This window comes from Osmia lignaria, chromosome 5 (assembly GCF_051020975.1).
Source record: "Osmia lignaria lignaria isolate PbOS001 chromosome 5, iyOsmLign1, whole genome shotgun sequence".
NCBI classification, from domain to species: Eukaryota; Metazoa; Arthropoda; class Insecta; order Hymenoptera; family Megachilidae; genus Osmia; species Osmia lignaria.
The window spans coordinates 11042951-11062136 of record NC_135036.1 but is presented as its reverse complement, the minus strand read 5'-3'; the positions used below and the strand labels follow the sequence as shown (position 1 = coordinate 11062136).

The window sequence follows — 19186 nt, the reverse complement described above, 5'->3', positions numbered from 1 at the left end:
TTAGAATGTCACTTTCGTCGAAACGTCGCCATTGTTCACAACAGCCCTAAGGCAGTGACTACAAATCCAGCAAGACTGGACATGCCTTTTTTGTTTTCAAGGGGTCTTCAATTTATGCCTTGAGAACGAGCGACATCTGCACCTCCAGAATAGTTAGGTCAACAGATACACCCACGATCATACTCGTGTCAGTATCCCTCTAGAGAAAATGGCAGTCAGTGGCGGTGAAGGTGTTCCCATCATACAAAACATTCTTGTATTTGAGAAAAAGCATTTTCTCAAATAAATAGTTAGTTGCTAAAGTAAGTCAGTTCGCTAATTAACAAGTGAAATGCATAATAAGCTCAATTCCAAAGTCGGTTTTCAAAATAATTAATTATTCTTAGTTGTTACAGGTACCGAACGCGAGTGGAAATGGCTCCCTCTGCATTGGCTGCCGCTAGTGACGTCAGCGCCTCGAGGCGCGAGGCGCTCAGTCGGCTCAGTTGCGCGCCGACCTCCGAACGGGAAGGGTGTTATTGTCGTGTGATACGATTTTCGCTTACGCACGTGACATGAAGCACCAAAACCAATCGTTTTAAAACCAGTGCACGTGTTTCCTGACCAGTGTGCAGTTTTCTTCCAATCATCACCATGGTAAGTACCATAATTTATTTATTTTTTAATATTAGTTTTATATTATGTTTGACATTGTAAGTAATTATTCGAATTAAAAGAATATTATAAATTCTAATCATTTATAAAATAACAGTAATTGTATCGTAAAAGAAAAATTATTTCTGTTATCCAAAAATTTTAGTACGTTGTTTTAGTAAAGATTTTAGAGATAGCTTTAATAAATGGAGGTAAAAAAAGTGTTGCAACGTTTTTATGTACGAGCTATGTAAAAGGTATTGCTGGAGAGGAACGTTGATAAATGCGGGAAAGAGCGTTTCATTCTTCATTCTACACCGCTACCGTGTTACATTGAAACATATAGGTACACAACGATACGATGTTCCTTTTTAAAAATTGTAAGAATTTATCACGAACGATGAAATACCTAGGACATTTTATTAACAAATCGGGTCGAATGAAATGGAAGCATAAATTAATTTATGCAAAACGATCGATCGATCGCTCTTGAAAATGATCTTGACCCGAAGTGTACGTTTCAAGGCGATAAATAACGATCTTTCAAACTGTTTACATCATCAATTAAAATTTAGATTTTTATATTTATAAGAAAATACGCGATATATCGGCGAGTGCCGTTTCTACCCCAATTTCGTTGAAGGTAAATGAAAAAAGAAACTGAAAAAACATCGTGTAAATGAAAAAGAATTTAATTGAAACGGACATCGTACAAATTTCATTCTTTTATGAAAACTGTTCAGTAATTAAAATAGTTGGTGAATATTGAAATTTCGCGTTGACAATGTTTATTACTTGCACTAAGAAAGGTTTCTATTCACTTTTTTTTTAATTTAACTTCATCGATTCATAATGTAACAGGCGGAATACAGCGAGTACTCTTTTTCATCTATTTGATCGCGTTCATCAATCACTTTAGGTTAAAACCATTCATCTGTTTCCTTTCTAAAAACTACTTTGAGAAAGTTGCGGGAAGCGAGATATTTTCTTTACTTTACTGAAACGTGTACCTTAGACGTTACAAATATGAATTCTTATTTCTAATGATTCTCAGTTCTAATTTTAATATAATTTTGTATTTCATATCATTTTCAACAATTAACAATTCTCTTTACCCTAAATTCCTAGTGAAAGGGTTAATTTAACTCGCGTGAAAAATTTCCCTGTTCCTTAACCTGGATCAACAATCACCCCGATAGACCGATGTTTTCCCTCTGATTTCCGATTGGACATTCATTCGTTGAATTCTACGTTCGATCGTGGCTTCCTTCGAAAAGTAAACGCAATCAGTATTTTATTCGACTTTCCTGGAATATCCGTTTCCGATTCACTGAGAAATCTGTGTTTTTAGCGAGCGACGTAAATACACAAACATCTATACGCCAGATAAAATATATGAAATAAGAAGCTTAGGAAGTAGTTTACCTGTTGATAACATCTTTCAAGGATAGCTTTGATTTAAATATTTGTCATTTTCCCCGGGGATGCCAGGGGGAGGACGGAAATTACCATTTTTACAATGTACAGTGTATAATATTTTTTATTCGGACCTTCATGACGATGCCTCTAGGAAAATTTCTACCATTTGGTAGCTTGAAACCTTGCATCCCCGACTTATTGACATTCGAATGACGTATTGGCAGTCTTTACAATCTGTCGTTCACAGTTTCACTCCGCTCGACGCAATCCCTGAAGCCTCTTTCCTTTCTATTCTCTCCTTTTATTCCGCTTCATTCGTTCTTGAGCCTCGTTTCCTCACCTACTCTCACATAATAGGGGTAATCAGCCTCTACTCTCAATTCAGATTAAAAAAAAAAAAAAAAAAAAAAAAAAACTGAATATGCTCTTCGAAAGGCTGAAGATTCTTTGGGACACAAAAGAGTTTCCTACCTTCTTGAATGATTGTCTCTTAGAGAAAGCATTACGTATCATTCGTGTTGAAATAATTATGAATCGTAATTAGAAATGGAATCGTTGAAACTAATGAACTATTCATAAAATTTTCATTTTTACCTTCACGGCGGACCACGGAGAGATCTATAATTTTAATTTCTGTACTTCATATCATTTTCATTTTCTAAATTTTATACTGTTCCTCTAAAAATTATTTTTCCAATACACGAAACTTTTTTGGGTCTCGATTAATGAAATTTACTCCACGAAATTACGCGAACAAACAATACGTTTTTTGAAATATGGAAACAAAAGGAGCGAACGAGCTTTACACTTTGCTATTGTAAAATCAAAGTTCAACGAATACCTATACGGTGGTTCGTCAAGCATGACGTGAAAAGAAGTTAACGAGTGGAACGAGGGTGGCCTAGGCGATTCGTGAAAATGGAAAGCCAGCCGAATGCCAATGGAATTCGTGAACAGAGTTGCGTAAATTCTGGAGTAATGAGACAGGAAAATCATGGTCTCGTGGCTTAGTCAGGTATTGTTTAAATTCCTGTCGGTACTGTGCGGTCGAGGATACAACGTGAATGGCAGAACGCCAGGACGAATCAAATATCCTGCCCTATATGCACCGTCTTTGTTCTCCATACTAGTCCATTCAACAAAAATAATATATCAATATCTTAAAACCGTTCAATTATACCTATCGAAAAATCTTTCAATCAGGTTGACAAAATGAATTTTATATCTTTGATTTATTCTTACGTTTCCATCAATCTGTTTCATTGTTAATATTATTGATTAGCAACAATTTAGCATTGTAAACGTGTTTGTAGTGTTCTGTAACATGGCGCCACAAAAGAAAAGAAAAAAAGAAATTGGGCTCGTTTCGTTTGCGCTTTTGCCAAGATGACTCAGCCAGTAGTACGCGTGTACGTGTTAGCGTACGCAGCAAGCGGCTAAGTAGTACGAACACACGTTTTCTCGCACGTGTTGGCGACGTTCCGGTGGCCGGCATTCACGTGCTTCTCCGTGGGATATTCGCATTCTAATTTAATAGAAGGTGGCATCCGACAAAGTGACATTTCGCGTTTCAAACCGTACGTTATCCACCGAATTCATCGTTGCACAATGCACGCCCGTTACATAATTAACAGACGTAATATGGAAATCACGTCATCAAAGATTACGCGAACGTTCGATAAACGATTGTCAATCGTTATCGAACCGCATCCACGAGATATAAATATAATCCGTTCGACGAGACGAGTCATGATATGTTTACAAATTCGCGCGCTCGACGCAGGGTCGGATCTCAGTTGTTTCCAGTTCCTCAAACGGTTCGGTCGAGGTTTCTGCTTCGAGCACGTGAATTTCTAACGCATTTACTGTCTCGTCTCGTTGAATGAAATATATGTAGTAATTATTTACGTCCAGTTTCAAGATCCCTGAAACAATTTAGGTGGGTGTACAAAAGTGGCGGGAGAGAGGAATTTTCAAGGGTTTTTAATACATAAATTCAAGAGAAATTTTAATACAATTTTATAATACAATTTTTTCCTTACATAATTATGACGAGGGTCTGAACGTATCATTGACGTTTGCCTTGTTGAAGATCTTGGCCGTGGTGATTGCGACGAATCCGTTTATGTGTCCGAGAAAGAATCAATGTCGTAACCGCATTACGCCAATTACAAGAGGCGAGGAGTGACGATCTTTTGAAAAAATAAATCGTGCTGATTTTCTTGAAAAGATCATTCTAAATTAATCGTAACGAAAATATCAAAGAGAATATCGGTTGTTTTCTTATCATTTAGCACACGTGTCGTGAATTTTCCAAGATGATGCTTGAAATTTTCCACTTTTCGCCTCGAAGGTAAAAGAAAAGCGAAGTAACCACCAGATTCGCGCGAAACGAAATCTCATCGTGTCCCACCATCTGTTGTGGGTGTTCATGGATAAATTGGGTCAATCGGTTTCCGATCCTAATCCCACCCGTGACGCATCATTCTTATTTACTGCGCCAGTTTTAGACAATTTTCTACTGACTGGTGATTCGGAAAATGAATGGAACCGGTAGATTTTTCGCGAATCACTTGCAGCATTGCCATTCGCCAACGCGTTCGCTATATCGATGTATTTAAATTATATTTCATTCCTTTTACAGAGGATAAAACGCTTAAGGGACGTCTGCAATTTTCTGCTGCTGTTAATGGCAGTATGCAGCACGAGTGCATCAAAATGCAGCAGACTTATAGACGGAACGACGATGCCTCGTTCGAATGCTGATGAAAAATACCATTTATTCATCACATTGTTCAATCGAACGGAAACGGTCTTCTCCTACATGCCGAACACTAGATACACTGGTAGGTGGCTGTTTTATTTTACTTGCGAAATGATTTTGAATTAAGACGAACTTCGGAGAAACTGTACTAAGGTTTCATTTAGAATAAATAAATTTACACGCGGTTTCACTGATACGACGCGGACGTAATGAACTTTGTCTTGAGAAGTTAGGGAAGACTCGAATGAAACCGGTGGAAGTTTTAATTCTCTTCGTGACTACTTTGAACAGTTAAATGGACTCGCAGTTGAAAGCAGCCGAATGCAAATTGCTTGTTTGTTTGTTTGTCTAACAATAAGACGAGAAATCCACTCGAATACACCGTTTTCAATTATTACCTAAGCAGCAAAATCAACTACAGTAATTGTTTATATCATTTATCAATTTCTAAATTATATAAATCTTATACTATTTAGGCTTCTGCAGGAAAAATATTTTTAAAGATTTCCTAAGAATAAATGGTTTTTGAATTTGACAAAATACAGCATGCAATCGTCTTTCACATGCGATCAATCGAAAGTGTAAGGGAGAAGAACGGGGGGATTGAATTAAGTTTCATTCTAAAGACGATCGAAGGGATAGAATTCTTTATTTTTGATTCGTAGATGTTTGTTCAACCGTGTGTGTGTCCATTGGTTCATCGTCAATTAAGTTGGATCGATTGAACGTTCGCGTGCCTAGCTCGCGATTAATCGGTCCCCGACCACGTTTAATCCACTTTGTCGACTATCGAGCGAAACGCGCGATGCAATTATCGAAAACTAAGCCGGTCGACGTGGCCCGGAGACGATCCATGGCTACTAAAGCATGCAAATCCGACGAGTCTGTGAATTAATGCGTTACGTAACGCTGGCTACCAGCCAGGTGCGAGTTCTGCGTGAATGCGCTTCGACGAATGCACCGCTTGCACTCGGTTGCAATTGCAAGACGTTTCACGCGACGAACAATGAGCACCTCGTACCAGAGGGACCAGTCGTGTTTCGAGAACGTTGTTGTTCGGAGAAATCGTGCACGCTTCTACCGGTATTTGTCCAGTGGATAAAGCTTTTTCAAATTCCGGTTTCCGGTTGAAATTATACCGGCCTATTTTAAATAGTTCCGCGACATTTCCTCTATCGTAGATGAAGGACAGTTATCCGATGAAATTAAAGAGAAAGAGTCATTTAATTATTTATGCGTCCCTATTCAATGGAATTTTATAAAATAAAGTGGCGATGAAATGAAATTAACAGGCAAGCATCATATATTTTAAATTCTTTCGTGATTTGTTTTTTTCTATTGTAGGCGATGCGAATTTTAATTAAAATTTTATATCTGTTTTACGATCGTAAGTGAAACATCGTGATTTTACACCGAAATAATTTGCCACCAGTATAATGTTAAACGTTTTAAATAACATTTTAATTATACATTTATTCGCTTTATAATTGAAAGTGGAAATCAATTGACCTTTGAAAATTCAAAACAACGATTATTCGAGAATGGTTTTCCTTGTTGCTTTCTTGCATTCGAAAGCTACAGATTTTTGCTTTTATTGAAAACACGACTTTCCTTTTAATCAAACGATATCGCATAAACAAAACTCAATGCAATTTTATAACGAACGCAAAAGATTTAATTTCCATACGAATTGTTTATTTTCAATTATATGTAAAAATATCAAGGGTAAAGATTTTCACGAGAATATTGAAAATGATATTTAAATTAAATGATTTAATTCGAGTCTCTGGCAAAAGTGGGGTTCGGTTTGAAAAATTGGCTTACTATATTTTCCTTTCATCTCCAATTCAAACACAATGGAAAAGGAAAGGAAAGAATATGGTTTACGATCATCCTTCGAACCCAGGTTCTGCAGTGATAAAAAGAGGATTTAACGAATAGTTAGGATACGCCGCAAAGTGAATACAGTATTGTCCTCGCTGTAATAAAACGAATTTTTATTGCAGTAAGAATTTCTCTATTTCTAACGATTCGTTTTCAAAATGAATCCTCACCGACGTGTTAAAAGAAAACTTGTACAATTTTTCAACAGTTTTCTTTTCGATTGGAAAACATTAAACGAAGTAAATAAAGTTTGATTGGAAACGCGAAGCCTCCGGTGATAGAAAAGTAAATCCTTTTAGTGCTTTTTAAAAAGAAAAACAAAGATATAATAGAAATCCAGCTCTTCTGAAAACAAAAGATCTTAGTTTTGGGGAGTTGCACGAAATAACTTGAGATAGGTGAGAGAGAAAGAGATCGAGAAGAAAAGAAGCCTAGTGAATAAAAAAAAAAAAAAAGGGAGGGGAAAAAGAACGACAAGAACTCGCATTATCGGGAATTCGATTAAACCTTGTCGTGCAGACAACAAATCTCCTCGATTTATGTTCGAAGGGTTTCTAAAGACGTAAACGGAGAAGCGATCAAGCAACGTGACAACTAAATTCACAAGACTGAGCTCGAGCTTCTAACGTTAACTAAAACCAATACTTTGCTTCTCGTTTCTTAACAATTATTTTATTAATTGAATTTTTCTAAATTTAAACTGTTTCAAATTTACCTTTTATATTCTTTTTCATTGAACGTGTTTCGAAAAATCAATCGTTTCAGAGATATCAGAAATTGCTGAAGGAGCTTCTTTTACATTATCATATCTCTTTCTCTCTATATATACAAAGGATATTCTACTTTCATTTCTACATATGGACATCTTTAGATTGTAGAGTTACGAACTCTGTATGCCCTCCATTTCTCGAGTAGTATAGTTTGCTATCATCGAATGAAAATCAATAAGTAATATCCCTGATGGGTCTACGATGATTTTTGTAGGCGCCAATGGGAACCGAAGGGTTAGACAAGATCCTTCTGACATTCAGCTGTAAAATTAACCTTTCTTTCCTATCAATTCTGCGTGGCAGCGTGGGAAACACGATATACCGACGAAGGTTTCATTTAATTCTGTTTCTCCCCCCTTTTTTGTTAATTCTTCTAATTCAGGGTTATGGGAACAATCGTGGGAGGTCATGAGTCACGGTTTGCTGACGCAGTTCTGAATTTCATGACTGGATTTATCTTATTCACAGTTGTAGTTTTCTATGTTCAGAAATATATATTAGTTCGGCTATTTCGAACGGCAACGATTTATTGAAAACCTATAAAAGAAAAAAATCATGTTTGCCTTGGATATTTTGCCGGATTCAGGGTATACCGTGTTTAATCGAAGTTATATAAATAGCGAGCCACGGAGCAACCAGCCTCTATATCTCTATTTCAAGCACACGAATATTTCCTCCATATAGAAAATGTGGGAACTCAATTTGAAGATTAAAACTAGCGTTAACTTGTTCACCTATATTTTCCTATCGAACGGAGGTGAAAGAAAAACAATGTTTCACGAATAAATGCACTGATAAATGATATTTGCGAGTGCAACTCTGCAAGCCTTTTCAATTTCAAATACTCTTTGCAGAGGTGAAAATTTATGGCGTTGGAAACATTTTAACGTCCCGATAAATAAATCTGTACACGCGTGAACTGACAATGGGTTACTTTGATCGAATTCCATGTACGCTCGATTGAAATCATGAATGTGAATAAAGAACGTTCAATGGTAAAATAACGAAACGATTGAAAATTGATGTTTCTTCGTGACAAATTTTGACAAAATGCTGGGAAAAAAGAGATTCTTGTGTTTCAGTAACGGTGCAAGCCGACAGCACCGGCATTATCCCACGAAAATTCACCAGGTTCCTGATATCCAGCGAGGCTGAGGCCGAAGGTGACTCGATGGACAGCGGGGTTTTTGATCTTCAGGATGAGGCGTTAACAAGGTACTCAGAGATATGTCCAAACGCTGTCGTGGAGACCTCGAAGGTGCCGAAAGAAGAGGTTTCTGTGGCTTGGACCAGCCCTTCCGAAGGTAGCGGTTGCATATTTATCAGGTGAAGGGATATTTTAATAACAAGCATGAACGATAATTGTCCATATTCCCGCATGTCTCTCCGTTGAAGAAACGATACGTTTAAAGGGTATAGCAGGATAAGATGGTCAAAAGTGCCCTTGAGCCGAATTTGCTTCGCAATGCACCATTCGATAGCATATCCCAAAAAACCATGGTACACCAAGTTTCAACCCTGTACCTCAACCGGGAGGGTAGTTACAGGGTAAGAAAGAAAAAGTAGTTTTTGCCATATTTTCCCTATTTAATGGCATTCAAAAAATCTGAAAAAATTCTAGAATATTCTAGCCATGTTTCTTTATGATTGTGAATTTTCTCAGATTTTTCGGTTGCAAATCCTAGGCGTGAAAAATCAAAAACGCAAAAAAAAGTCGAAAAATAGAGATTTCGGGTAGAAGCTTTCGAGACACTAGATTTTTACTTTTACAGTAGTTAGATATTAGCATGACTGGTGTCCTCAATTTTTTTCAGATTTTTCATTCTGGTGCGTCAAACCGAAAAAAATCAAAAACCGATATTTTCGATATATTTCGTGCGATAACATGAGAAATACTTTCAATTTCTACATTTCCTTTACACACTTAGTGCATTATGTGATTTCGAACATTTTTGCACTGGATGCAGTAAAATCTGAATGGAGAGAGTGAAGTTATTATAAATAATTGAAAATTACGCACCTTATCCTCTAAAATATTAGAAACTTTTTCAACGTCGCCGATGGATAAGTCGGTAAGGTGTCCGACTATGGAACCGCTGGAAACTTTTTTGTCACGAGTTCGCGCCCCATGAATGTACAATTCTATTTTTTGTCATAAAACAATTTTTTTTAAAATTATTAATCACATAAGAATACACAATAATCATTTAATAACGTATGAAAATAATTTTGAAATATTTTATTATTAAGTATACATAAAAATAAGTGGTGCACTACCGATTTTCTGATTTCGTACTGTTCTAATTACGGATAGCTCCTAATATTTTGTTAATTGAAAAGTTGTGTGGTTGTTGGTTTATGATGGATATTGAAATCAATACAGATATGTATATTTTACCTTAATTGTACATATAGCCAAAGAGTCGGTTGTGTACCACTGATTTTTATGTATACTTAATAATAAAATATTTCAAAATTATTTTCATACGTTATTAAATGATTATTGTGTATTCTTATGTGATTAATAATTTTAAAAAAAATTGTTTTATGACAAAAAATAGAATTGTACATTCATGGGGCGCGAACTCGTGACAAAAAAGTTTCCAGCGGTTCCATAGTCGGACACCTTACCGACTTATCCATCGGCGACGTTGAAAAAGTTTCTAATATTTTAGAGGATAAGGTGCGTAATTTTCAATTATTTATAATAACTTCACTCTCTCCATTCAGATTTTACTGCATCCAGTGCAAAAATGTTCGAAATCACATAATGCACTAAGTGTGTAAAGGAAATGTAGAAATTGAAAGTATTTCTCATGTTATCGCACGAAATATATCGAAAATATCGGTTTTTGATTTTTTTCGGTTTGACGCACCAGAATGAAAAATCTGAAAAAAATTGAGGACACCAGTCATGCTAATATCTAACTACTGTAAAAGTAAAAATCTAGTGTCTCGAAAGCTTCTACCCGAAATCTCTATTTTTCGACTTTTTTTTGCGTTTTTGATTTTTCACGCCTAGGATTTGCAACCGAAAAATCTGAGAAAATTCACAATCATAAAGAAACATGGCTAGAATATTCTAGAATTTTTTCAGATTTTTTGAATGCCATTTAATAGGGAAAATATGGCAAAAACTACTTTTTCTTTCTTACCCTGTAACTACCCTCCCGGTTGAGGTACAGGGTTGAAACTTGGTGTACCATGGTTTTTTGGGATATGCTATCGAATGGTGCATTGCGAAGCAAATTCGGCTCAAGGGCACTTTTGACTATCTTATCCTGCTATACCCTTTAGATTAATATCCCTAATGTTAGGCGATCTTTGCAACTTGGAAGACACACCGCTTTTAGCTAACTCGCGTTCTTCCATTTTCTTTGATCGTGTTACAGAGCGACGATATTGGAAACGCCGGATACATGGTACATGGATGACGGGAACTTAGTTCTGAAGATATGTCAAGACTCGAAAGCCGAAGCGGACGATCAGGGACCAGTGTTGCAAGAGTGTTGCGCCTGCGACGAGGCAAAGTACGAAGTTACTTTCGAGGGACTTTGGTCGAGGAACACTCACCCCAAGGCACGTAAGAACTCGTCAAATAAAATCGACAGTGCGATGGGATCGATCTCCACCGAGTTTAAGCTTCCTTTATCTTTCTATAAAAAGTAAAAGGAGAGAGAAAAATATTTTATCTTTGAATAGGGGGCATTTCGGTAAGAATGCCCAGGGGTTTGGTACCTGAAGTATCTACCACAGGATATTTTATTGCAAATTGTTGGAAATTTGCCATCTGACTTTCTGATTTCTTTGAGGAAATGACTTTGTTCCTTCGCAATTTTTACAGGATTTTCCTAGCAAAGGATGGCTCATTCGATTTTCAGACGTTATTGGAGCTTCCCATACGGTAGATTACGGGTTTTGGAAATACAGTGGCATGGCCAGTACAGGTCTGCGACAAGTGGCTGAACACGGATCAACCAGAAAATTAGAATCCGAATTAAAGGCTCAGGTAAGTATTACATTTTTATTAAAATGGTAATTTTAATAAAAGAAAGATCTGTATACTTTTTATTTAAATATTCGGAACTTCCACTTTTATGTTGAATCATGATTAAAATAATTCTTTCGTTTCAAGTAAATAAAGATGTATTTTTTTCTTAGGAAATAGTTACGTATAATCTTGTTATTTATTTCTAGAGTGAACATATTAGAACGATAATCAAAGCTAGAGGGATAAGTTATCCCAATGTCACTGGGAAAACTTTTGCAGTGTTCCGGGTTGACCGGAAGCATCATCTTATGTCTTTAGTGTCCATGCTTGGTAAGAAAGTACTCTTGATAATTTTCGACGTTTATTTTTAACAATTATGCAAATATAATATGTTTTTTCTTATCAAAGAAGTTTATCTACTATTTATATTTTAAAGTCCAGTCATTCGAGTCAGTAAAACTCGATATCGAGAAATTGTCAGAAACAGAAGTGCTTTCCAATGCAGAAAAGCATTTAGTTCGCGAATCTTATAATAACTTGGAGAAATCTTGAAACGAGACGTTTCTTCATTACATTGGGAACTTGTCTTAAATTATCGTGGAACTTCCAAAGAGTTTCGCTGCCACCGTTCCCTTTAATTTAAACTTTGAGAAATAACGTTCGATCGACCAGATTTTTGACGTAATTGGCTGAAAAGAGAAAAAATGATTTTCTAGATCCTTCACCGGATTGGATCGTCGGTGTGTCAGGCTTGGAACTGTGTCTGGCTAATTGTTCCTGGATAGAACACAAAGAGCTCAATTTGTATCCTTACGATGCAGGTACCGACGATGGAATTACTTATTTAGTAAGTGAAACTGAGTTTTTAAACATTGGTAGATTTATTTTTTATTTTTTATCCTAAGGTTCTAAAATTCGAAACTTCTCAAATTCTAAAATTTTAAGATTTTAAGATTCCAACGTTCTAAGGTTTTAAGTTTCCTTCTTAGAACCTTATAACTTTAACTCTATCCAAAACTTGTATTCCACCTTCTGAAATAAAAATTTTACACGACTCCCTTCGCGTACAATAATAAAAAGTAATATTTCCAGTCACCAGATTCGCCAACAGAACCACAAGAACCCATCCGACGTATCACTTCGACCTATCCAAACGACTCGAGATCTCCGTTTTACGATCCTTCCGGTTTAGACATGAAACCCCTTGCGAGACTTTACTTGAATCGGCAAAGACTTTATGAAAAGTCCTGCGAGGATACCTCAGCGGATGCCGCTGATCCAGGTGCAACAATTGGCAGTAGTCGCAAAAACAGCAAGTATTGCTTTTGTACTGTAGTTCCTTTTATTTTCTGATCACGATCATGGAGATAAATACAAACTAAATATTTAATAATTAACAATCCTATTTTGATAGGTAATAAATGATAAATAAAATTGTGACTTTAATTATTTTATAAAATTGCTTTCAAAGTCTCCATATCGTGAGGTGTTCAATTATTTGCCCAAGCTGGTTTATTTCTAAGGAAATAGAGGTAAATTATACTAGAAATAATTTTCTTATATTTAGCTTGTTCATTTATTAGAATTCGATACATTTTAGTCTATTGTAAATAATTGATGTTATCATAGCACACTCGTAATCAAATCAAACATCACATTTTGCACTGTTTATTTTAAAATATTTCTAGCTTAATAGTATTCATTTCGTAGCTAGGATTTTCACCCTTATAGAATAAAATTCTTTAGATTTATAATTCAGCTAAATGTAATATATAAATATTTTCTTAATGAACGCATATATAATTTACAGTAATTGATGAAACATCATTAGCAATAACGAGCGCGTACATTTGAGATTTATCGCTTAATGTTGCTTGTCAGTTCAAACATGAATTAATTAATCACAAAATGGTATTTTACGTACTGTATGAAACGTGTACTTTAAAGTTTTCAAATGTTCGATAAAATAATTAACAGAAATGATTTCGTTATTAGTACAATTTCAAATCCTATAGATATTAAAATTGTGCTGAAATTCTTTGATGAGGCGTGAAAGTGCAGACTCGTCAACTCACGGAGATGTAATTAATAAACGGTGCGATTTCTAACGTATGTAGAAGCCTGCAAGGTGACAGAATGGGGTTCCTGGAGTGCATGTTCCGTGGAGTGCGGTCGTGGAAGCAAACTTAGACAAAGGCATTATCAGGACGAAGCTGCTGCGACGATGAACAAATGCAATACCATCCTAACTGACAGAGCGACCTGTTATGGGAAGAGTCCTCACTGGTGACTACCATCATTTTACAAAATCATTAATCAAAGCGAAATATAAAATATTGTATATCACGGTCCGATCAGCTATTTCCCTATTCGAGAGTAATTAACTCCAGGCGGCAGCTTTCTCGCGACTTGAGAACCGCAATCGCTTGGGAAACGAGATTGAACGTGCTCGTTCGTTGCTTTATAATCCCAGTGAATGCAAACTGCTAGCATTTTAACGAGCCAGGATTGTGCCGTTCCAGCGACACTTGTCCAGCTGTCGGCTCGTTAAAATCCCCGTGAGTTAGTATTCGGCGAAGTTGTTAGGAAACCCGGAGGGTGTCGAGGGTGGTTTCATAACTCGAATGAACATTCTGAAATTTAGACGACAATGCGAATTTACCAATTTCATGGAAAATTACCAGGCTGATCGGATTCCAAGGATTATTCGACTTCCATGGAAATATTCTTCAAACGTCTAAGTTTTTAACATTCAACTTCATTAGAATAATTTTGTGTTGCAGTAGCAAAGGAGGCCGTTTCGCGCACCTGTTGGACACAGAAAAATGCGCTCTAACCGAATGGACCAGTTGGAGTTCGTGCACGGCAACGTGCGGACCAGGTCACAAGACCAGATCGAGGAACTTTCGGGAGAAAAAGCATCGGAAAGAATGTAAATCCATTCCCGATGGGCCGGAACTTCAACAGACGATCGACTGTGAGAACGATCCGTGTCTCGATGGGGATATGGATGAGGTAAGAGAACCGTCTAGCCAGACGGAGGAGAATGATGTGGATATGGAACAGGACAATGGTGACGGAGAGGATTACGAAGGAGAGGAACCGACGGTGGAGGTAACCGAAAAATGGCTGCAGGTACAGAACCTTTGAGAATTTCCAAGAAATTTACTAATTGCCGCGTAACAGTGTCGGCTTTTCTTTGGAAACCTCACAAGTACACGTGGCACCTCGATAGTAACAAGTTCAACTCGCTCGCGAACGAAATAGGACGAGTGTAACATATTAAAAAATAGTAGATGGCATTGTTTTTGTACGGTGGTTTCTTTTAAAAATTTAAATTATAAATTATTACTCAAAGCTGAAACATCGTTCTATGCATTCCATTTACTGTTTCATATAAGTTTACCTCCTTCAGAGATTCAAATACTCATTCCTTATCGTTCATGAAAATGATTAACAAATTATCGATCATCGTGAAAGTAACGAAGACCATATTGAAAGATTGTCTTTCAAATAACTCACAAAATAAACAGATCACCACTAACGAATCTCGAATTTGTCAGAATGATCGTCGTTCAATTCGCTAGTTAACTGAAAACCATTCCTGCACCATTTCTCGCAGATCCATCCATGGTACTGGCATCCTCACGTAAGTCGACAGATTTACTCGTGAGAAAAATGAAATCGACGATCCACTAATTCAAGATACGAGTGAGTTAGAAGCAACGAAAGAAAATCGACAGTGTTTATTTTTATTTTTAATAAAAAATTAATTTTTCTTCAGCTCACTCAATTCATTCATTTACATGTGTTCTTTTTTTCACGAATGTTTCACAAAGCATTACTAATTCTTCAACGTCATGAATTTAATAAAAATCTGTTATTAAAACTATTTATTCTAACTTGATTCTAAATTCAATTGAAAAATTATTCTGATTTTACAAGAAATTTTGTTTTAATTATTAAGTAATCGAGACATTGAAAATGAGTATAAAATATTGCTGTAAATAAAAATCATCCTAGTGTCTGTCAAGAGTTGTAATCCTTTTATTAATTTATTTATTTGCCTTTACAAATAGAAGTGTTCCGAGGATCGTTACACGCAGTGGTCCTTATGGTCCCCGTGCAGTTCCAGTTGTGGTCCTGGTGTCCAATTGAGATCCAGGCTGGTTAACAAAAATTGGAGCAGCATGGGGGACAACGACGAAGATGTAAGCCTCGAAGAGTGCAAGCTGCAACAGGCTGCATGCGTAGCAAATATTCCAACGTGTGATTTCACGAAGGAAGAAGCAGAGAGTAAGTTGAAATCTCCTCGATTTTAATGAGAATTCATTTGAGCATAGAGGGAAAGAAATGTTCGATTCCAGAGATCTGCAGGGAACCGATGAAAGAAGGAGGATGCAATGGAAATATTTTGCGAGCGTATTTCAACCAAACGGTGGGTCGTTGCCGTCTGTTCAGTTATTCCGGCTGCGGTGGAAACCGCAACAATTTCCAAACGGAGCAGGACTGCAGAAATGTTTGCGGAGATTTTCAAAGTAATTTTCGCTTCTTGGACATCGTTCAGAATTAATTTGTAAACTGAGATTTGAGAATTTCTCAAACATCGAAGACCGCTACTTTAACGAGATCTTCGCCCTTATTCTGTGCACGCTTTCCCATAAAACTAACATAGAAGAATTAAGGACAAACGCGTCTTCGACGATGAAAAGTTATAAGGTGTCCGTCAGCAGCGTTCTCAGCTATCACATACCTGCTCAGGATCAACGCAGCACGAAGATAAAACGAGCTCACCACGGTGATGCTAATAATCAGCTTTTTACAATATTTCATTTCGTATGATTGATAAGAATAGGATTAAGGTTTCTGGAGCACGGGGCTTTAATTTCATTTTATTTCATTTATAGTTCAAACGTGTTGTTTCTGAAAAAAAAATAGAAATCATTTCTATTACATTATGTATCAGATTTTACCACTTTCTTACAGAAAGATTAGAATTCAAAGGGATACAACCGGACAGCCAAGTGATAGAATCACAGGAAAACACGGAAAACGTTGATTGCCAGGTATCTGAATGGAGTAATTGGTCAAAATGCGCAGGATGTCGTGGATATACAGAGAGTACCAGGGAGATTTTGGTAAATATTTTTTCATGATTAATAAAAATGAAACATAAACTGATATTCATTTAAGATAAATTATTTAATTTGAATAATTAGGTGCCTTCTAGAGGAAACGGTAAAAATTGCCCAAAAAAGATGCGTCGTAGAAAGAAGTGCCATAAAATTCCACCGTGTTGTAAGTATCTCTATCGTCGATATAATAGTTCATTTAAGAAAGAAATTTTAATGTAAAATGTACAGCCTTGCAAAGCGATGGGCCTGGACGACGCACGTATCGTAAAGAAGCGGAAGAAAATCAAAGTGAGCTTCGATTATTAATGAATAAAATTATTAATAAATAGAAATTTTATTTATGATTGCCGGAGAATATTTCCACTCAGTTTCAGTTGATTGCAAAATGTCACAATGGTCCTCTTGGTCACGTTGTACAGCCACTTGTGGAGATGCATCACAATATAGAACAAGGATAGTCAAAGTTCAACCCTTTGGTCCTAGAGGTAAATTATGCCCCTCTTTAGTAGAATATAGGAAATGTCATACAGTGAAATGTCCATAAAATTACCGACATTTTTTACACATGTATGTTTCTCAAACAAAACAAAATCTATCAATCCTTAAACAGTGTAGGTGTTTATTTGAAGCATAACGCACAAAAGTCGTGCCACATTTTTTAATCTGTGTCTTGTTTAAAATCTTCTGAATTATTTAATATTAAAAAAAGATTTATCATGCAACATTACATTTATCATTTTCTGAAAGAATCAAATAACACTTAACTATCACAATAGTTCGTTCAGTTAACAGGAAGTGCATTCCAATTACTTGTAAAAGCAAAAAGAACTAAGTTATTGAGATTTATAATAAATATATACTATTTATAATCAATTTTAGATTTAATTTTTACATGACTAGATTATATAGAAGATTCTGTTTTGTTAAAAAGAATTCTATAGAAAATTTAAATTAATTAAGAATAATCAACTCATTTATGACAGATAATATCATCTGTGTGGGTATCATGAAAAAACATATTTATAGCATTTATAATATAAGATTTAAGAAAATATAGATCTCAGTTTAAGACCAAATACTTATATGTATTTATGAAAATCATACATATTTAAGATTTTAGTAAAATCAGTTCCAGATACTACAAACGTCGAGAGAATACTTGTATGTTGAGACAATACTATATGTATATGTAACATATCTCTAGATAGTAAGATATTTACTTATTAATTATAAATAAACCATTGTTACTATATTAGTTTGTTCACTTGGATCTGATAATAATAATATTATACCGAGTGGTCCACGCAGTTGTTCCAGGTCATAACTCCGTTATTAACGCATTTATGAAAAAATGCGTTAATATCGAAGTTATGACCTGAAACAATTGCGTGACCTATTATCTGTGTTCTCATCCTATTATCAATAATGTTATAAATAAAACTGATTGCAAATCTAATGCTTATTTAATTATTCTAACTACAAGTAAAGTATACATGGAATACAATAAATGACCTGTAATAATCTTAATTTATATTTTCTTAGTATCAGATTCTTTATTATCACTTTCAGATTTTTCATTTTCAGCTTTTAAAGGTAAATAAGTAAATCTTGTACAGGTTTCCAATATCTTTTCACCTTCCATAACTCCTTGGATATTCTTCTTTATGTCTTGTAATACTTCTTCCTAAACATTAAATGCAAATTTATATCCAATGAAATTATATACATAAAGTAATTAATCTAATTATTCTTACAAGCATTGATATTTTCCTTTACCTTATTTTTATGGTTTTCAGAGTAAGTAAATATAATTTTAACTATATGATCTTTATTCAGTAACTTGTTAATATTATTCAGCTTTGTATCTAAATCATGTTTATTAATCTTAGATGATATTTCAAATAATTTAGTACTTTTGTACTTATGATCTTTTTTTCCATTTTGATTGGTTTCTTTATTTTTATCTTTTTCACTTGTGCCTATTTCTCTAATATATGTTGCATGATCTACAAGTTTGTAAATATGCCTGGAACCTTTAGTATCAATATATGGCAGCTTTATTAAGTAAAAATTATGCCGTTTAGCAAGCTTTTCTGCTTGTTCTAGCTTAGTAACAGTAATAGATCCATCAATATTCATAAGTGTAATTTCAGGAATTCGTACAGTTTTTTTCTTCTTTTTTACCGTAGTTTCTTCGACGTCGTTCTTACAAGTTACAGCAAGTTTTATTGCTCTTAATTGTAAGAAATTATTCCTTATACAGTTATTACTTGTAATTAAAAGCACATTATTTGCACAATGTACAAAGTTAATTCTTTTTAATAATCCTAACATGTCAATTTTTTTCTAAGCGACATGTAACATAAGTTTATTACATAAATAATTGAAATATCGAAACAAAAGTCACAGTGAAATAAGTGCTTTATACAAATCCATCAATGTTAGTATGCAACAATATTCTAATGTTGTTGCAAATTTGAATTAAAAACTTATGTTTATACCATTTTAATTGAACCGTGTTTGAAACTGGTAAACAAGGTTATATGTACATATACAATTCAATTATTAGGTTATGTCACAGCCGACTCTA

The 19186-nt window shown here is 35.3% G+C and overlaps 2 protein-coding genes across 9 annotated transcripts; one reads left to right on the top strand and one right to left on the bottom strand.

The window, feature by feature from the left end:
• Positions 1–40: 40 nt before the first annotated feature.
• Positions 41–17611, top strand: LOC117605092 (spondin-1). Of its 8 annotated transcripts, none has more exons than XM_076688517.1 (18): positions 41–302; positions 387–636; positions 4697–4898; positions 8553–8796; positions 10863–11049; positions 11315–11479; positions 11668–11791; positions 12178–12308; positions 12554–12743; positions 13579–13747; positions 14248–14596; positions 15541–15757; positions 15829–15999; positions 16137–16259; positions 16448–16599; positions 16681–16759; positions 16825–16884; positions 16965–17611. In XM_076688517.1, the coding sequence occupies exons 2-18, from the start codon at positions 634–636 to the stop codon at positions 17138–17140; spliced, it is 2742 nt and encodes a 913-aa protein (XP_076544632.1). In that variant the 5' UTR covers positions 41–302; positions 387–633; the 3' UTR covers positions 17141–17611. The 8 variants fall into 8 exon arrangements, with proteins under 8 accessions (XP_076544632.1, XP_076544631.1, XP_076544630.1 ...); XM_076688516.1 differs by having other exon boundaries at positions 14245–14596; XM_076688515.1 differs by having other exon boundaries at positions 12554–12773.
• Positions 17612–17837: 226 nt separating this feature from the next.
• LOC117605100 (uncharacterized) lies at positions 17838–19169 on the bottom strand. The gene is made up of 2 exons (XM_034326010.2): positions 18373–19169; positions 17838–18280 (listed from the first exon to the last, which is right to left on the bottom strand). The coding sequence occupies exons 1-2, from the start codon at positions 18928–18930 to the stop codon at positions 18125–18127; spliced, it is 714 nt and encodes a 237-aa protein (XP_034181901.1). The 5' UTR covers positions 18931–19169; the 3' UTR covers positions 17838–18124.
• Positions 19170–19186: the final 17 nt, after the last annotated feature.